Raw genomic sequence first — 19,457 nt, 5'->3', positions numbered from 1 at the left:
TTCCTTACAATGCATTTTCCTACCTGCAAGAAATTAGGAGTTTTCATAAGATTTGTTTTACGTTTTCCTGTCTATTTGTCTGTCGTGCCATTTTTCATGTTGAGCAGTTCTTGGTTCTTGTCACATAAAATGTGACAAGATAAAGTATCTACCAAAAGATAAAAATTGGCTAATGGTTAACAATCTGTGCTTAGTATGCCACAGATTTGATTTTATTCCACTAAGTGGACATTACTTTTTTAGCCATAATTTCAAAAGAATCACTTAAAAAAGGTAGTGAGATCTTAATTTACAAATAGGGAAACATGTAAAGACAGTACAGTTATCTGCTGATACTCAGTACCTTAAGGTTTTTATGGTCTGTTTCTTTACATTTTTCTTTAGAGTCCTAGATTTCAGCAGCATAAGCTGAAACATTCTGCTTCTATCTTAGAAAGGTTATCATATAAATGTATGTTTTTAACTCATAGGAAGACAATTTTTTTTATTATTTGGGGCCAATGGAGTGTTTAACACTCAATCAAAATATATTGGAAAGTAAGGATATTTCTTGTACTTTAAGAATTATTTACCTTACTTTTAATAATTCTTGACAGGTTTGTGTATTCATAGTTCAATTCATTTAAACTGCTAAAAAGATAATTCTAATTTTGACTTGAAAGAAGAAAATTGATTGGTTTGAAATCCTGTCACAGATTAAAATGAAAAGTTTGAGAAAGATAAGTTTCTAATTCATTGGAAGCTGAGCAATAACTGATACTAATGAAGTGTTGTGAAAATTAAGTTCCATGTTAGAAGTTATATATAATGTTTCTGCATTATGTAGTGATTTAGGTAGTCCATTATGGAAAATAGACAATTTCATATTTATATTTATTAGATTTTAAGGTTTTAAAAAACACTTCTCATATTTCTCCTTACCAGTGCTCACTAAGTTTGCATGCAACTTCAGAAATTTTATTACAGATGCTTTAGAAAAGAAACAGAATAATTCTTAGTCTATTTTCAGAGTATTAAAAAGTACATGAGTGATTCTGATTGTTTTTCTGAGACAAGTAATAGAAGCAGCCTCTGTTTTCATATCTTTCTGTACAGAGATTGGCATGGGGTGGTGGTAGAAGTAGGAGTTAAGAATATTGAAGACTTGCTTTAGGCTCTAACTTGGAGAGTGCTTCATATGGACTAGCCCCTTCCTCTGAAGGATAGGAACACAATTACTTTGTCTTCTGCAGGAGGCAGAGCAATCCTTTAATAGCAGATTTTAAAAAATACTTGGTGGGGCTTCCCTGGTGGCGCAGTGGTTGAGAGTCTGCTTGCCGATGCAGGGGACGCAGGTTCGTGCCCCGGTCCGGGAAGATCCCACATGCTGCGGAGCAGCTGGGCCCGTGAGCCATGGCTGCTGGGCCTGCGCGTCCGGAGCCTGTGCTCCGCAAGGGGAGAGGCCACAACAGTGAGAGGCCCGCATACCGCAAGAAAAAAAAATACTTGGTGGATATTGTAGATAATAGATAGACTGACTGGGTGATAAATCTAGCCCAGATAATTCTTATATTTCATTCAGGAGAAAATAGGTGTTTGCTGAGTTATGACTTTTAATCAGTAGGTCCTAAGATTAAAGATGTAGTTATTAAGGAACTATTAATATGTATAAATATTCAAAGTTAACAGAGATACTGAGTTTTTCATGTTGATTTTCAGTTTTTGTGCTTTGTCTCAGATTTTTAAAAATTTCCAGAGCATTATATGTATGATATTAATGTTCTAATTACTTTTTAGATCCCAGGCTATCAGTATGTGTCACCTGGAGGCAATTGTGTAGAACATGTTCAGCCTTCTTCTGCCTTTATTCAGGTAACTTTTTATTTATAAAAAGCAAAAAACCAAAACAAACCCAAAGGAAACACTTTCAAACATTTTCAGATCTAATAGTGCCTGTTTCCTCATCTTTAAAATTAGGGCAAAAATAGTACTATCTGGTCTATTTACTTTGAGTATTGTAACATTAAAGGAGAAAGTTCGTGTGTTTGAGAAATATAAACTGTACAAATGAAAAGTAGTTCACAACAAGAGTAAGGTGGTTCTTTCATTCTTCCAACTTAGAGCATTCAGATTATGAATGGACATATTTTTGCTAAATTGGATAGAATATATTAAGATTCAATAAATTAAAACAGACTCCACACATAAGTTTTTCAATTGATACAGATGATACAATGTAAGGTTTTTCATGCATTTAAATTTCCCACATTCTTTCTGTTAAATTGAAAATATTTACCAGCACCTCTTTAGATACCAGAAGGATTGTGAAACTGACTATTTGGGATTTAGTAGTATTAAGCTTTATTAGAGAAAATAGATTTTATGTTGCATAGAAGAAAATAAAAATTAGAACATTAATAATAATAATAAAGCAATTTTGTAAGTAGCCTGTTTTTTTTCTTTTATTTAACTTATTTTAGCAACCCTTTGTTGATGAAGACCCTGATAAGGAAAAAAAAATAAAGGAACTTGAGTTGCTTCTTATGTCAGCTGAGAATGAAGTTAGAAGAAAGCGAGTTCCATCAGTAAGAAATAAGCTTAAGTGTTTAGATTTTATTGTTAGAATCTTTTATATGCTTTATATGCTCTTATAGTTTTAATCAGGACTGACTTACACATGCCAGCAAGTGGAAAAAGCATATTCAGTGTGACTTCAGATTTTAATATGGACTAAAAATAGTTTTTCTAATTTGCAACTTTGAAGTTGCCTGTTTTTGATATGCATCTCTTTGAACATATTTTACAGTGTTCTGTATTAAGATGCTTCTTGAGTCATAAATATCAAACAGACTTAAGGTATAACCTTCAATATGTATATCTGTGAAAATGTCGTGTGGTTCAGATTAGGCTTTGGTTTTACTTTGGACATTCCATGTGATAATGGCCTTAATAGAAAAAAAAAGCTTAAAAAACAAGGAATTTAATAGATGTGTACAGATTTATGTGCTTCAGAATTATTTTTATTGTCTCTTTGAAAATGTTTTCCTGTTTACTATATTTAGAACACAAATTCAGTAAATTGGAAAAAGTTATAATGTTAAAAATATGGGAAAAGGAAACATTTAGATTTTATGCTCTCTAAAGAAATTTTTCTATGGATCTTGGGTTTTGGTTATCAGGTATGAAAAGTATTGTCTGAGATTTGGTTGATAAGAACAACTAGGAGTATTAAATCAGGATAAATGGTAATGATTCTAGCTAAGTTAAACAGGCTATGCTAGATGGATTAAAAGGAAAAAAAAGTTTATATTTAAATGACAATTTAAAAAGTTTAATACCCTGGGCCTTCTTACGTTTAGGAAAGTGTTTTTCTTGGTTTGGGGCTGAATGAGGGGACAATATATTTAGAGTGACTAATACAAAATTACTAAATAGAATAACCTGAGGACTTGAAATAGTATTATGAGGCAACTGGCGATGTCTTTATACCATTTCAGAGAGTATTAATAAAAATGACATTTGTTAATTGTAGTAGATGAGATATACACCATGAGAAAAGTAATTTTTGTTTTGAAACTGCAAAAACCGTGGGCAAATAGGGAGACCTGAAGTGTACTTATTTTAAAGTTAATTTCAGTTTTATTAAGAAGCTGCAAATAAATAATCATGGTTACAGAGTTCACATTTGTAGGTTATCATGTTTAAGCACATTTAAACTTTTTTGATAATAGTCTATCATTTTTACTATAACAGGAAAATATAATTAGCTAAAAGAATTGCAATTTGCATTAAAAAAGAAAGTTATTAATTTTTTTTCATAGTTTCTGTCTAAAATCCACTCTCATAAAGATCTGGTTGAATAGGGAGATTGGAGGTTCTAGAGGGAAATTGCTGCACCCAGTATAATAGACTCCATATGCATATAAAGTATTTATTCTAGACAATTATGTGATGATAATGATTGCCACTTTACTGAGCATTCATTACGTTCCACTGTTGGAGATGTGTTATATGTATTCCTGGTGATCCTTATATTAACCCTGCAAATTAGGTGGTTGGTTGCTAGGGATTCAGAATCGGGCCAGTGGGCCTAGTAAACCTCCCTCTTTGAACCTTTTTCCTGCCCACAAACTTAGTTGAAATGTATATGTTTGGAAGTTATCTCCAGAAAGTGATTGTAAACTCGGAAGGTGGCTGTGCTAGTGAAATAAGATTGCTTTAATTTCTTTTATTTATAGGAATCTTTAAAACAGGTGGAACCTGTTTTGCAACAATGTTGAAAATTTGTTTTTTCACCTTACTTAACTCGAAACTTAACATTTTGCTATTGTGAATATCTAGCATATTCTAGTAATTTTTTATTTAATAGTCATAGGTACTGTTTATGGAGTGCTTCCTATGGACTGAGCAGTGTGCTCTCTAAAATATGGTAACTGTTAGACACATTTAATTCGAAATTTAAAAATTCAGCTCCTCAGTTGCACTGGCCACATTGTTGTTGCTCATGTGGCTGGCGCCCATATTGAGCAGTTTCAGGTGCAGAACATTTTCATCACCTCACAGATTCTGTTGGACAGTGCTATACACTTTACATCCTGTTTCTTTCTGTTTTTTTCCTAGTTTTTTTGAAATATAATTAACATATAGCACCATATAAGTTTAAAGTGTGCAGCATAATGATTTTACTTACATATTGTGAAATGATTACCACAATAAGTTTAGTGAACATCCATTGTCTCATATAGGTACCAAAAAAAAAAAAAGAAAAAGGGAAAAAATGTTTTTTTCCTTGTAATGAGATCTCTTGGGATCTACTATTGTTAACAGTTCTCAAATTACATAATGTTTCTTGACCATGGCTCTTCAAGGTCTCTCTTCTTGTTTTTCATTATGAGACACTAGGAAACTAGGCTCAAAAGATAAGTAAATTGGCCAGTGTACATCTCTAGAGAGATAAAGAAAAATGACACAGTCCCTGAATTCAAAGGACAGTGGGGACACAGATAAGAAACAGCATCCAGTGTGATATAATAAGTAACACAGTTTTATGGGAGTTCATAGAAGATGGAGATTTAGGTAGTCAGAAGGGTTCCTGGAAGAAATCCTATTTGAGCTCAGTCTTGAAAGACAGGCAGTGATTATATATTGGCAAAAAGATGAACTAGGACATTATTATAAACAGAAACAGGTAGAAGTGTATAATCAGATGGGGAACTTTCCAATATTTGAACTGTATCTTAAATGAGGAATAGGAATTTTCCCTAGTCAGTAGGTTGAGCATTCCAGATGAAGGGAACAGCAGTGTGTGCAAAGGCTGCTCCCTTTATCCAGGGTGAAAGACCAAAACTTATCAGGGAATTGCAAGTACTGTACTATAGTTGGGTATTCACTATTCCCTGGGAGCGGGGGCTTGAGTTGGGAGATGAAGTTAGAAAGGTAGAGAAAAGACAGATTCTAGGAGTTTGGACCTTATGTTGTAGTATATATGGTACATTACTAGTTTTATCTCACCATGACTTTATAGATTTAAGAAAAATTTAGTTAGAAAAAAATATAGTCAAGATGAGGTTTAATTTAAAAAGTTTTTATATCAGTTTTGAGGAAAGATGGTATATTTGCTACTATATTTTTAGCTGAAATGTTGTGAAGTATGTTGGTCTAGAAAAAATTTTTACTTAAAATCCAAATTTTTGCTTAGATTGGGAATGACAAATAATGTTCAAATTTCTTTTGTACTTTTAGCAACCTGGAAGCTTTTCTAGCTGGTCTGGTAGTTTCCTCATGGATGATAGCATGTCTAATACTCTAAGCCTCGAGGAGCACACTAGTGAGTTTTACGGTCTGGATGAAAATCAGGCTGTGTCTGCTCAGCAGAACTCACCCACAAAGTTCCTGGCTGTGGAGGCAAATGCTGTGCTGTCCTCTCTACAGACCATCCCAGAATTTGCAGAGACTCTAGAACTTATTGAATCTGTAAGTTTGAAATTGTGAGATTATCAAAAGCTCAGTTTTTGTTATGTGGTTACATGTTCAGAAACTCAGTTTAATGGACACTGACCAGTTTTATGTTACACATTACCTTGTCATGCTTAATTTTGTTCTGATATTTTGCAGTGGTTTCTGGCAAAAAAAAAAATGTATATATATATATATTTATGTATTTATTATACAAGTTGTATATTAGAGATAGTTGGAAAGTAGAGAACACTGTAGGAAGAAAATTAAAACCCCCATAAACCCAGAGTTAATAATTTGAGGTATTTCCTTGCAGGCTGTGTTATAGACATATAAAACACACATATATGTATACATTTTTAAACCCAAACATACACTAATGTATTATGTTTGTGAATTTTTTTCCCACATTATATCATGAGCATGTCCCTGTTTTCTTAACTCATTTTTTTATAAACATCCTTGCTTTCTTTTTTTTTTTTTTTAATTTTATTTATTTATTTTTGGCTGTGTTGGGTCTTCGTTTCTGTGCGAGGGCTTTCTCTAGTTGTGGCGAGTGGGGGCCACTCTTCATCGCGGTGTGCGGGCCTCTCACTGTCGTGGCCTCTCTTTATTGCGGAGCACAAGCTCCAGACGCGCAGGCTCGGTAGTTGTGGCTCCCAGGCCTAGTTGCCCCGCGGCATGTGGGATCCTCCCAGACCAGGGCTCGAACCCGTGTCCCCTGCAATGGCAGGCAGATTCTCAACCGCTGCGCCACCAGGGAAGCCCTCTTAACTCATTTTTAAACTTGAGTTTTAATCGCTTCATGGTATTCTGTCATATGAATGTAGCAAAATTTATTTATCCAACATACTATTATTTATTTATTTACACCATTTATGTGGTGTCCAGTTTTTCAGTATTACAAATTAAAGAACATACATAAAGCTTTGTGCAAAATCATGATTATGTCCTTAGGTTAAATTGAATTTTTGGATCACGGTGTATGACCACTTTGAAGATATTCCATACACATTACCAAATGATTATGTAGATGTGGAATAGAGTGTAAAGTTTTCTGATGTGGAATAGAATGTGAAGTTTTATGACGAACTGTACTCTCTTATAAAAATAACTTAAAATAATTTGTTATTTTCATTTAAAGTACTTTGACAGTAAGCTTCAGCTACTTAGAATTAGATGAAATATTACTTTGGAATGTTCCAACTGGAGTTGTCGTAAAAGCATAATCTGTTCCTCTCGTATGGGCTTGCTTAAAAAAAAGATGAACCAAGGAAAGCCTATTTCTACTGATAAAAATGAGTAGTTAATTAACTCTGGAAATCATCATCCTATGTTCAAGACTAGATTTAATGAGGTTATAATATTAATAACTTTACTTAAGAATTTAATTTATTGCAGGATCCTGTAGCATGGAGTGATGTTACTAGCTTTGATCTTTCTGATGCTGCTGCTTCTCCTGTCAAGTCCACACCAGTTAAACTAATGCGAATTCAGCACAACGAAGGAGCCATGGAATGTCAATTTAACGTCAGTCTTGTACTTGAAGGGAAAAAAAACAGTTGTAACAGTGCAGACAGTGAGGCTGTTCCTTTAACATCCCCAAGTGTGGCTAAGTTTAGCACTCCACCAACCATCCTCAGAAAGAAGAGAAGAATGCGAGTGGGTCAGTCCCCAGGCAGCAACCCTGGTGATGGCTCATTCAATGATGGTGGTAATACGGCACTAAAACACACACCGGTGAAAACACTACCATTTTCTCCTTCACAGGTAGTAGTGTCATTTTTATTTATGTTTTCCAAATGCTGACGAGTTGGATTAAATTAGATCTTTAACATCCATACTAACAGTTCCTTGCTTTGATAACACATAAAAATGGATAATGTATTAATGTATACAGGAGAGTGCTGAGCTATGGTAAATCAGAAAAGTATCTCACAAAGTGTAGTAGTTGCATTTTATCTTACAATTTTTAGAGCGGAAAGGGATGTTTTAGATAGGTAGTTCTACATCTTTATAGAACTCATCAGGAAATAGGCCCAGAAAGATAAAATGATTTGCCCAAAGTTATCTAATGGCAGAGCTGAGACTGGGAGCCAGTTTCCTGACTGACTGTTCAAGAGATATCAGGTATATATTCATAGACAACTGCTCCCTATAAGAATTTCATGTGTCAGTAGGTTGTTTAGGGATGTCAGGAACTATCTGCTTTCTCCTGTAGTTATATCCCTGGGGAGCAGATATTTATATCAAGGCAAACTGCACCTTTTATTTTATAATACTATCTTTCTTAATGAACACCATGTTACAGGCTGTGTGCTAAACATTTTTCTTATAGTATCTTAGTTAATGCTCTTTAAGAAAACCTTAGAGGTAGGTAAATGAAATTCAGAAGTTAGGCAATTTGTCCAAGGTCAGTTATTAAGAAAGAGATGAAGCTGGTGTTTGCTTAAAGTGTCTTGACAGAGGTTAAAAAGTCCAATAGGAGAAGAAGGAAGTTTAATGGCCAAATAAACTTGGAGGATGTTGGGATATTATTGGAGGTATGTTTTTGATGCTGGGAAGATGAGGATCTGGTAGTAAGTATACAGCCACTGTTTTCTCTGAAAATGGCACCCCCTCTGCTTCAGGGGATGCTATTTACATAGGCTACAATGCAGGTAGTGTGTCCACCCCCCACCCCAAGAGTTACAGAGTATCCTGAGGAAGGTGAACCAGGCTTGAGCAGACTAGCAATTTTCTATTTTTGGAGTTTTGTGTACCTGCAATTTTCATTGAACAGTAAATTGTAAGGTGGAAAATGGCTGAGAAGGTGAGGCATGATTATAAAGATTGTATATCCCATGGCAAAGAACTTGGATTTTATCCTATGATTTATGGGCATCAGAAGTGATAGAGCTATTATAGAATTCATTCCAGTTATAAGCAACCTTAAAGCGATTTCCATTTTTTTCTTAATTTATTTATTATTATTATTATTATTTTTTGGCTGCGTCAGGTCTTAGTTGCAGCATGTGGGATCTTCACTGAGACATGCGGGATCTTCTTTCCTTGCAGAGTGCGGGCTTCTCTCTAGTTGTGGCGTGCAGGTTTTCTCTCTCTAGTTGTGATGCGCAGGCTCCAGAGAGCTTGGGCTCTGTAGTTTGCGGCATGCGGGCTCTCTAGCTGAGGCACGTGAGCTCAGTAGTTTTGGTGCCCGCGGCATGTGGGAACCTAGTTCCCCGACCAGGGATCGAACCCGTGTCCCCTGCATTGGAAGGCAGATTCTTTACCACTGGACCACCAGGAAAGTCCCTGGCAATTTCCACTTTTTCTTGCCATTGCTTCTACTCTGTTGGCTACAGAAATAAAGTGGTATTTCACAATTGTATGTAAGTTAAGATCCAATGAGTAAATTGTGTCATTTGGAAAACAGGCTCTATGATACCGATTTTGGCTGCTCAAAGGTTCTGAGCTGTGTTCTAAATAGGCAAATTTGCCAGACAACTGTACTTCTTCTTAGCAAAGCACTGTTATTATATTCTGAGTTCTAAATATTCTTATAAGGAACACTTAAGATCATTTATTAATAAAATCATAAAACATTTTTTTCAGTTACACTGTTGTACAAAGCTTACATTTAACACAGCAGCTATTTATGGTTTCTATAGATTCCTATTTGATAAGATGCACTGTTTGGAAATTTTTTTATTGTGTTTTGTTACTTTTGAATATTTGTTAAGCGGCTATTTTTTGAATACCTGTTACCTCTTAAACACTGTTCTGCGGAGGCAGTGATGAACAAAACAAAAATGCCTGCCCTCTTGGAGCTTAATTTTTATGGAGTGGAATGTAAATGTATTATTGATAATCCTTTCCTAAAAGGAATGGAGAAATAATTTGAAAATCTTATCAGTTTGATATTTGTGTAGGATTTTGACATTTTAGAAATTGTCTTTGAACTCTCTTCCTTTTTTAGTTTTTCAACACGTGTCCTGGAAATGAACAAATTAATATAGAAAATCCTTCATTCACATCAACCCCTATTTGTGGGCAGAAAGTTCTCATTACAACTCCTCTTCATAAGGAAACAACCCCCAAAGATCAAAAGGAAAATGTAGGGTAAGTACATATTAAATAATTATGTTAGAGAAAATGGGAAGCACAATTTCAAGAGCAGATTAGCTTTTTGTCCATTTATACATATATCATCATCCCTGTCCATATGGGATTTAGAATTTTAAAAAAATCATAACCTTATGTTTTATCCCTAGGAGACTGAAAACCAGCTAAATGTAGTATAAAACTTTGATCTTGAGCAAACAACATTTTTAGTACTTATTTCTGCATTAGTCTTTTTTCTATTTTAAGATGATTGATTGGAATAAGAATAGTTTAGGCAGGCACGCTTTAAAAGTCTTGGAATGTTTAAATAAAGCATGTGTATATACAAGAAAATATAGTGTGTGCTTTTATTGTGGCTTTACCTTCCTTAACTCATATGAAATCAAATTTTGACTGTAATACAAATATCTAAATGATTGGATAGGTTTAGAACACCTACTATTAGAAGATCTATATTGGGTACCACACCAAGAACTCCCACTCCTTTTAAGAATGCGCTTGCTGCTCAGGAGAAAAAATATGGACCTCTTAAAACTGTGGTATGTATACTCCTTTTATTTTTAAGAATTTTCCTAATTTTAATAAGACACAAATTTTGATTTTTATCCTTGATTTTTAACATTTTAAAAAAGATGTTCAATGAACTGGATTAAAAAAATGTTATCTCGATTTATAAGTTTGAATTTGTGTTAATCTTTTTCCTTGTAAGTAAACCTTTGCTTGGCTTCTTTTGAATTCAGACTTTCTTTATATCGTCTAGAGAAGGCAAGTCAAGTTTCAGTAGAACTCATTGCTTAATACTAAAACCCACCTTTTAGTAGTTTCAGTAGCAGTTACCTACAGTGGAATAAAATAATTTTAATATTTTGATATACATAAGTACTTTCCTAATAATATTTATGAAACTGATTGATCATGATACCTCTTTAAGGCTCAGTTTCCTCTTCTATTCAGTGGATATCATAAAACACCCCAGCAGGTTATTTGTGAAGATAGATAATAGAAATAAAGAGGCTGGTACTAAGTTTCAAGTAGTATGTGCTTAGTTGCTGCTATTATTATTTTAATAATAGTGGTAACAATAGTAGTACATGAACAGAGGTGGGAATTGTTACCTGTGTTAGCACACAGATAATTTTGAAGTACCTTAGGTGAACCATGGGCACTCTGATTCTAGGCAGATAAAGACTTCTGACAAATTACGTACATTAGAAATAAAATATGATTTTTAAAATATTGGTCACTTCTAGGGTACTTTAGTTATCTTCTATTTTTAGTCACATTTTGAGTAAATCAATTAATAAATTCTAGTTTACTTGATTTAATCAATTTTCTACCAAAGAGCATGTCTCACACTCAGATCTCCTAGTCTTGTCCTTTTTTTGAAATACTGTTTTAGAGGGTACATAGTAGGATTGATCAAGTCTTTTTGTCACTTAGTTCCATATGCTACTATGAACAATTATATTCTCTTTAGAGTTCTCTAAACTTTTTAGTTTTTATGAATATATACATAATAAAAGTGGGATCACACTGTGTACTCTTTTGTAACCTTTTAAAATTTAATAAATTGTATATATTTATCCCATAATTTTTAATGTTTTTGTATTAGTCCATTGTATGGAATTACCTAATTGATTTAATCTGTTTCAGCATTTTGTTATTCGTTTAAAAAATTTATCATTAATTTGATAAATATTGATTGAGTGCCTATTATGTGCCAGGCGCTGAGCTAGGCTTTTGGGGATGTAATGTTAAACATGTCAGGTATGCTTCCTGCCTTCAGAAGGGTGTGTAGCCTAATTGGGAATTCGACAAATAAGCAATAATTAGAAGACAGTTGAAAAATTCTGACAGTGCCTCAGGGTCATTTGGTCAACATATACGTTGAGTAAAAATTATCATTTTAATAATAGTGCATAAGAAATTAGGTTTCAGATATCTAAGTCCCTGTCAGTTTGTTCATGTTTCGGAAGAATTTATCCATTGCCAAAACAGGTCATTTTCATCAGCAATTTAAGATAAAAAGAAAGTATTGATTTTGTAATTAAAATTTCTAAAGTATCTGTAGGCTCATTTGTAGCGAGCTGACTTTTCATTCCTTCCGCTCCTCCTCCTCCAGTTGTTTACTGAGCACCTACTATGTGCTCACCACTGAGCTTTCTTGTGTATCTTACAGTGGGTCAAAGGCACTTCTTAGAGGTTGGCTTTCTAGGACACTTGTATTCTTTCTTTTTTTATTTTTAAACTGAAGTGTAGTTGATTTACAGTGTTATGTTAATTTCTGCTATACAGCTAAGTGATTCAGTTACACACACACACACACACACACATATATATATACTTTCTTTTTCATATTTTTTTCCATTATGGTTTATCACAGGATATTGAATACAGTTCCCTATGCTATACCGTAGGACCTTGTTATTTATCCATTCTATATATGATAGTTTGCATCTCCTAGCCCCAAACTCCTAATCCTTCCCTCCCCCACCCCTCTTCCCCCTTGGCAACCACAAATCTGTTTTCTATGTCTGTGAATCTGCTTCTGATTCATAGATAATTTCATTTGTGTCTATTTTAGATTCCACATGTAAGTGATATCATGCGGTATTTGTCTTTGTCTGACTTACTTTACTTAGTATGATAATCTCTAAGTCCATCCATGTTGCTGCAAATGGTATTATTTCCTTCCTTTTTATGGCTTGAGTATTATTCCCTTGTACATATGCACCACATCTTAGGACACTTGTATTCTTACAGGGGAAAAATAGATTCCAGGTTTCTTTTTAAGAGCACCTTATCTATATTCTTTGTGAAATGTAATCCTTAAAACAAGATCTCTTGGAGCAACACACAGAAATACTGACATAATTCCTGCATGTCTCAGGCTGTAGATGAGAGCACTTTAAAAAAATTCTGTTTCCATTTTTAAAGTTTTTGTAAGTGCTGTGAAATCTCATTTATATATGAATGCTACTCTCCCTAACTTTGTCGACTGGGAACATAAGCTGCTGGTCATTACATGCTGCCAGTTTGTTCTTTTGTTTAGTGGCGCTTTGATTACCTTTTTTTTTTTTTAAACAGATAGATGAATAATCTTTTGAGACTATTTCATCATTCAGCCCATATTCACGTTTTTTTTGTATCCTGCCTTCCCACACTCCAGTACACACATAGACACACACAGACACACATGCACATGCACACACTTCTTGAACACTGTGTCTCAGCTCTAAGCTTAAGGCTAGGTGTGCAGAGATGTATACACAGATGAAAAAGATGTGATCACTGCTCTCAAATAGCTCACATATTTAGTAGTAAGAGAAACATGTAAACTAGTAATTAGACACTATGCAATAAGTACAATAAAAATAGAAGAAGGAGAGCTACTGTAGTCCCAATTCGTTCTATGTTTCCTATTTTTATATAAAAATACTTGGGGAAATAATTGCTTTTCTGTTTAATTTTGAGGATCCTGATTGAAGCAGGAGCTGTAATAGGTTCCCCAAAAGGAAGACTTTTGTTTAGTGCCCTAGCGTGAAGAAAGTGGCACACTTCATTCAGTGCTTGCAATGTGCAGTATTATTTTTGCCAATAATATTTTGCAATATTATTTTTGCCATAGCTATTTGAGAGCAGTGATCACATCTTTTTCATCTGTGTATGTATCTATAGGGACTGGGAGAAAGTTATGCCAATAATGAAAAAGTATAAAAGATGGGTTTCTATATATGGGGAGAAAAAGGAATTGCTATAAAAGGCTTTTTAAAAACCCTTTTAAAAATAATTTAGTCACAGCCACTTGCCTTCTTGGAAGAAGATATTCGGGAAGTTTTAAAAGAAGAAACTGGAACAGACATATTCCTCAAAGAGGAAGATGAACCAGCTTACAAAAGCTGCAAACAAGAGGTGATCTTTTAGTATTGTTGTTAATAAAAGTCTTACCATGTTCAAGTGACTTGACCATAATGTTCCTGTTGTAAATTATCCATTCTAGCATACTGCTTCTGTAAAGAAGGTCAGAAAATCACTAGTCTTAGATAATTGGGAAAAAGAAGAACCAGCCACTCAACTAGTAACTGAAGATCTTTCAGGCATGCAGGTTTGTAAAGAATTTTTCTTATATTAAGATGGTTGCTTTATGTCCTAGTGGTTCTTGTGTTTTACTCATTGTGTGGCTAATTCATTAGAGCTTCTTAGACGGTTTCCTTTAGTAGTACTCTGCCTAATTCAGAGAGAAACAATTAACTGTAGAGAATATCTTATTTACTTCTTTGCTTTTTATATTTGTTTGGTCTTGAGGGGAGTTAGCTCCCTTATATATGATGTCAAAAAATGGTAGTTCTCAAAGCTTTAAATTTCAATATCTTTTGTTCATTTCTTAAATATTTAATTTTACTGCATTACTAGAAATTTCATCGGAACCAGAAGCTTTCTTGGAGGGAAATGAACAGGGCTTCCACTACCACTTACTCAGTAGTCCCTCTATTTGTCTCCATTTTTGAATTAGTTATTTTATTTTCCTCTTTCTTTTTTCTCTTAGTCAGAAAATATATTTACAACATCTTTATTAATGATACCATTATTGGAAATACATGACAATAGGTGCAACTTGACTCCTGAAAAACAAGATATAAATTCAACCAACAAAACATATACACTTAATAAAAAGAAACCAAACCCTAACACTTCCAAAGTTGTCACATTGGAAAAGAATCTTCAGGTATGAATTTATAAATTTCTTTCAGTGATTTTTGTTGTTGTTCATTCAATTATTACTTTGGACCTACTGATCAGAAATTATACTTTTTCTTTTAAATTCAAAATTGACTATAATAGTAACTAGACATTCACCATTGTTTTGTCACTCAAACTAGATTTGGGTTTTTGAGAGACTCGCTCATCAGGGCACATATAAACTAAATAATTGGAATGGTAGCCAATGTTGTTTCCTGTTATTACAAGCTAACATAGTAAAGACAATTGGAATCACTCTTCTGGTGATTTCTTAAGCACTGTTTCATTTTTAAACTAAAAATATCTAAATCTACTTCTGGCACCTCTTCTGTAATAAATAATTGTAGCCCTAATTGCTACTTTTAAAGGGTAAGTGGTTGGAAGCAGTTTCAAACTTGATTTTGTTGGTATCGATATAATGGTTTCCAGTGAACTTTCTGGCTCAAAGTTGTAAAACAGAATCCTTTTTTCTGATGCTATGCAGCCATTACGTAACTGCAAATGAAGGCTGGAGAAATTTTTACTTTGTTATCTTAAGAATTCAACCAGGAGAATTTGAGAGGTCACATTCAAGCATTTCTTGAAAACATCTTTGGCAATCAGATGTGGCCACCTCCTCTCTTTCTTGAGCCACTGCTCTTCATAGAGCCATGTAACACATTCTCTGAATCCCCATTTACCAGTGTTTAACACAGAACTTTTCAGGAAATTTTATTACATAGCAGGTCATACCTATAGAGTAGTAACCTTTACTTTATAATAAGGGAAGAAAACAAATGAAACAAACGTAAACTTGACTTTGTGTTATGATATATTTCCTAATTTGCAAGACATAAAGCATTCTTGGTTCATTTTTTGACATTGCATTCTCTCTTTAAATCTTTTGCAAAACTTTGAAGCAGTAATGACTAACATTTCTTTCCATGTTTAGAATGATTTGATTTGAGGGGCAGTTGTGGGAACAGAAATTTTAAACTGCCTCCACAGTCCTATAGATAGCTAAGAAATTGACTTAAAAAACTTGATCATAAATATTTTAGTATGTATTTTTGAAACATCATTATTTAAAAAGAATCACAATGCTGTTATCAAAAACATTTTTTACAATAATTATTAAATATCCAATCAATTAATTGATTTTTTAAAAGTCTAATTGTGAAGTAGAATGGATAGTTATCTTAGTAATTTTCACATCACTATTAATATTGCCTTCCTAGTCTTGTGAATGGGAAACAGTGGTTTATGGGAAGACGGAAGACCAACTTATCATGACGGAACAAGCAAGAAGATATTTGAGCACTTATACAGCTACAGGCAGTACCTCAAGAGCTCTCATACTGTGATTGTTATTAAAACGGATGAAATGCCCCACTTCCTTATTAGATTCTATACCAAATTAGGCTGCAATGAATTTTTTTTGTTGATTAACTGTTTTTAAAGTTTTAATACAGCCCTAAAACGGTTTGCATCCTTTTTCATATTGGGCAAGCAGAAAGCTAGGCACTTAAGTAAGGGGTAGGCAATTTCACAGTTTATTTTTTAAGACGTAAGATTTTAAAAAATTGTTTTTAAAGAACAAGATGGGGAAATCATATTAGAATATTCCTGGGTATTCTAAAAGTAAATTCTCACATATTTTCTTCAAAAGATATATGTTGCTACTCTCCTGATGCTGCGGTTTTGTTATAGATAGGTTTTATGAGTATATATGATTTCTGAAACTAGTCTCTGTATAGAAAGCACTCATGGTTTTATGAAGTACTTTTGCCTATCTGCTGATTTACTTAGGCTACCATTTACAAAGAAACACAGTGGAAAGGAATTTAAAAGAAAGAAAGTCGCACTACTAATTTTTGGTATTTTTCAAAAAACAGTAAAATTAACTACAGTGTTAAATGTTTTTATTTGAGCATAGTACTAAAAACAAAAGGCATTGCAAAAAGGTTTTTTCCTTATTAGTAAAGAGTCAGTATTTTCTTCATAAATCTCAGAAGAGCTGAGAGTTTTGTTGAATGTATTGTACAGTATGTAGGAGCAGGAAAACTTTGTAAATTGGAAAGAAGTCTGTTTTTATAATTTATTTTCATTTTTAAAGCTTAAATGTAGATATTTATACCTATACAGGGCGTCTAGAAGCCAATGTTGTTTCCTGTTATTACAAGCTAACATAGTAAAGAACAGTTTTGAGTTTTAAGTATGAAACAATAGTAAGTTATAGCTGCAAAGAATACAATATCTATACTGTATGTCACATCTACCTAAATATTGCACTATGTCCTTTAAATCATGTTGGTTATATAAAGTAGTTCTAAAAATGTACTAAATAATAATTTAATATTTTCTTTTTAAATTATATGGGGGGGTCATATAATTTAATCTGGTGATTTGTATATGTGTTTGAAATTTTTGCATTTTGTTTAAAAAATAATATGGTACTTGGTCCCTAAAAACAGTCTGCACTTAGACGTTTATTATATTTACTCAATGTTTCAGAAGTAGAGAACATTATCTTTTATTTATAAAAATATATGTCCTTTTATAAATGTTTTGTGTTTCTCTACAGGTTACAACAGTTGCTTCAGTTGCCTGTTTTAGGTGTTTGCACTTATTTTATTTCTTCTTGAAAGAATGTCTTTATTTGCTTTTGTGTAGAGATTTTATGTAATTTTTTTTGAGACATATAATGGTGTGCTGTCAACTTAAACACTGACAGGTAAATAGAATTGTACACTGTAGTTTTAATTATTTGTAATTGACACACTCTCTCCCTCTCCACTCCTGAAGTATGCTGCTATAGAAGATAGCAGAATCGGCTTGCTGCTATGAGAGAAGGAAAGAGCAACCACCACTTGCACTGTGTGAAAAGATAAAAAGCAAATGATGGCAAGTTCTCAAGTTAACTTAATGGAATCAACCATTACCAGGCAAATTCTTGCAAATATTAAAATGCTATGCCTTAAAACAAAAACAGCTTAAGATTCTCTGATGTTTTTATGTTGATAGAAATGGAAATACTATTTTAATGCCTAGCTTTTGAACAGTAGACCTAAAAGGGTTTTAAGCTATTTAAATCTACTTGCTCATTTTTGCATATTATATGTAGTGAGAAGTGAAGAAAATGTGTGGTACTAAGATTATGCCTTGTTGATACAAATAGATGAACCAATTTGAATCTTCGTAGCATGTTTGTTAAGTATGTTGATTGCTTCCTAATTAGTGAACTTCTCACAGAAACTTCACTTTGTAAAACCAGTGATTGTAGCAAAATCATACTGGATCATTTCAATTTCAGTTATCTTGAATAACATATAATGGTTCCTTTTTTTTTTTTTTTTTTTTTTTATGTAGCCCTTAGCTGGTTTGGATGAACATAGTCTCCAATTACCAAACTATAATATCTTGGAAGAGCTATATTTTTTTAAAGCATAATTTTTCTTGAGCATTAAATTATCCCACATGTAATGTATTGAAAATCAGCTTGGGCTTTTTGGACAGAGTACATATTTGGGTTGGTATTGGTTGAATCCTCTAGTTAACTGCTTTGTTGCTTTTTGCAAGAAGATTTCTTAATCTTAAACATGTCAGGCATCTTAAATCACCTTTTATACTGTTATGTTCCTTTGAATTTCTTTCAGTATGTTATAAAAATGCCAGACATACATGTAGCAGCCATACTTGCATGGAAACTGACTACACATATATAATACCACATTTTGTTATAAGGTTTTCGCATTAATACAGCAATTACCCTGACTAAATTGAGTTTTTTGATGTATGGGAAAACTTTCCATTGTAAGAGAATCTTGCATACAATGTTGACTGTTAACATCCAAAATAAAACATCTGTGTACAAGCTGACATGGCATTGCTCATTTCACTTTGGTTTTGTATTTTATGGTATTGATCGAACCTTTAAGGACTTAACCCAACATTCTGTTCTTAGACCATTTTTCTCCTATAGAGCTCCCTTTGCAGGTGATTTTATCTGTTAACACAGCCTGACGTCTTTACTCAAGAAATGGAAATACTTGAGCCTCATTTAGAGCCATATTTTCAACTGCCTTTTTTTTTTTTTGCGGTACGTGGCCCTCTCACTGTTGTGGCCTCTCCCGTTGCGGACCACAGGCTCCGGACGCGCAGCCTCTACGGCCATGGCTTACGGGCCCAGGCGCTCCGTGGCATGTGGGATCTTCCCGGACCAGGGCACGAACCCGCGTCCCCTGCATCGGCAGGCGGACTCTCAACCACTGCGCCACCAGGGAAGCCCTCAACTGCCTTTAGATATGACTCTCCGTATGACTCTTCTGTTGGTACCTTAAATGTAGTATGTTCTCTTTTTCCCAACTTGGACCTGCCCCTTCTTTGTTCTATCTCTTAGTGGTGTTATTTTCCCTTTGATCACCCACTGTGAAATCTCGTGCTTCTCCCTCACCCTGCACATTGAAATCTGTTGTAAAATCTCAGCCCACATAAAGGCACAGCTCTAATTCCATTCCTTCATCTTTTATTTAGATGATTGCACTAATCACTCTGATCTCCATTCTACAGAAATATGAAGAAATTGTTCTGTGACATCAGGGTGTCACCTGGGCAAAGCCAACTGGTCACCCAGTCAGGTTTGTGCAGTATTATATCACCTCGGTGAATTTGTCACCATCTAGATTTTACTTTTAGCCTTA

General features: G+C 34.0%; 1 protein-coding gene across 3 annotated transcripts in view; it reads left to right on the top strand.

Annotated features, from left to right (window-relative positions):
* The window catches only part of MYBL1 (MYB proto-oncogene like 1), a gene marked incomplete at its 5' end in the record, with an annotated part of 31,148 nt that extends 15,013 nt beyond the window's left edge, over positions 1 to 16,135 (top strand). Inside the window, 10 exons of one of the 3 annotated variants that reach the window (XM_082858408.1) lie at positions 1,777 to 1,851; positions 2,460 to 2,564; positions 5,722 to 5,952; positions 7,336 to 7,704; positions 9,893 to 10,035; positions 10,463 to 10,577; positions 13,834 to 13,950; positions 14,039 to 14,143; positions 14,585 to 14,764; positions 15,996 to 16,135. In XM_082858408.1, the coding sequence (XP_082714534.1) occupies positions 1,777 to 1,851; positions 2,460 to 2,564; positions 5,722 to 5,952; positions 7,336 to 7,704; positions 9,893 to 10,035; positions 10,463 to 10,577; positions 13,834 to 13,950; positions 14,039 to 14,143; positions 14,585 to 14,764; positions 15,996 to 16,121 (1,566 nt within the window). In that variant the 3' untranslated portion in view covers positions 16,122 to 16,135. The remainder of the gene's footprint in view (positions 1 to 1,776; positions 1,852 to 2,459; positions 2,565 to 5,721; positions 5,953 to 7,335; positions 7,705 to 9,892; positions 10,036 to 10,462; positions 10,578 to 13,833; positions 13,951 to 14,038; positions 14,144 to 14,584; positions 14,765 to 15,995) is intronic. The other 2 variants (XM_082858410.1, XM_082858409.1) reach the window with 2 other exon arrangements.
* Positions 16,136 to 19,457: the final 3,322 nt, after the last annotated feature.

This window comes from Leucopleurus acutus, assembly GCF_964270905.1.
Source record: "Leucopleurus acutus genome assembly, chromosome: 17".
NCBI classification, from domain to species: Eukaryota; Metazoa; Chordata; class Mammalia; order Artiodactyla; family Delphinidae; genus Leucopleurus; species Leucopleurus acutus.
The sequence above is the reverse complement of the archived record's forward strand: the minus strand, read 5'-3'. Positions and strand labels throughout refer to the sequence as shown.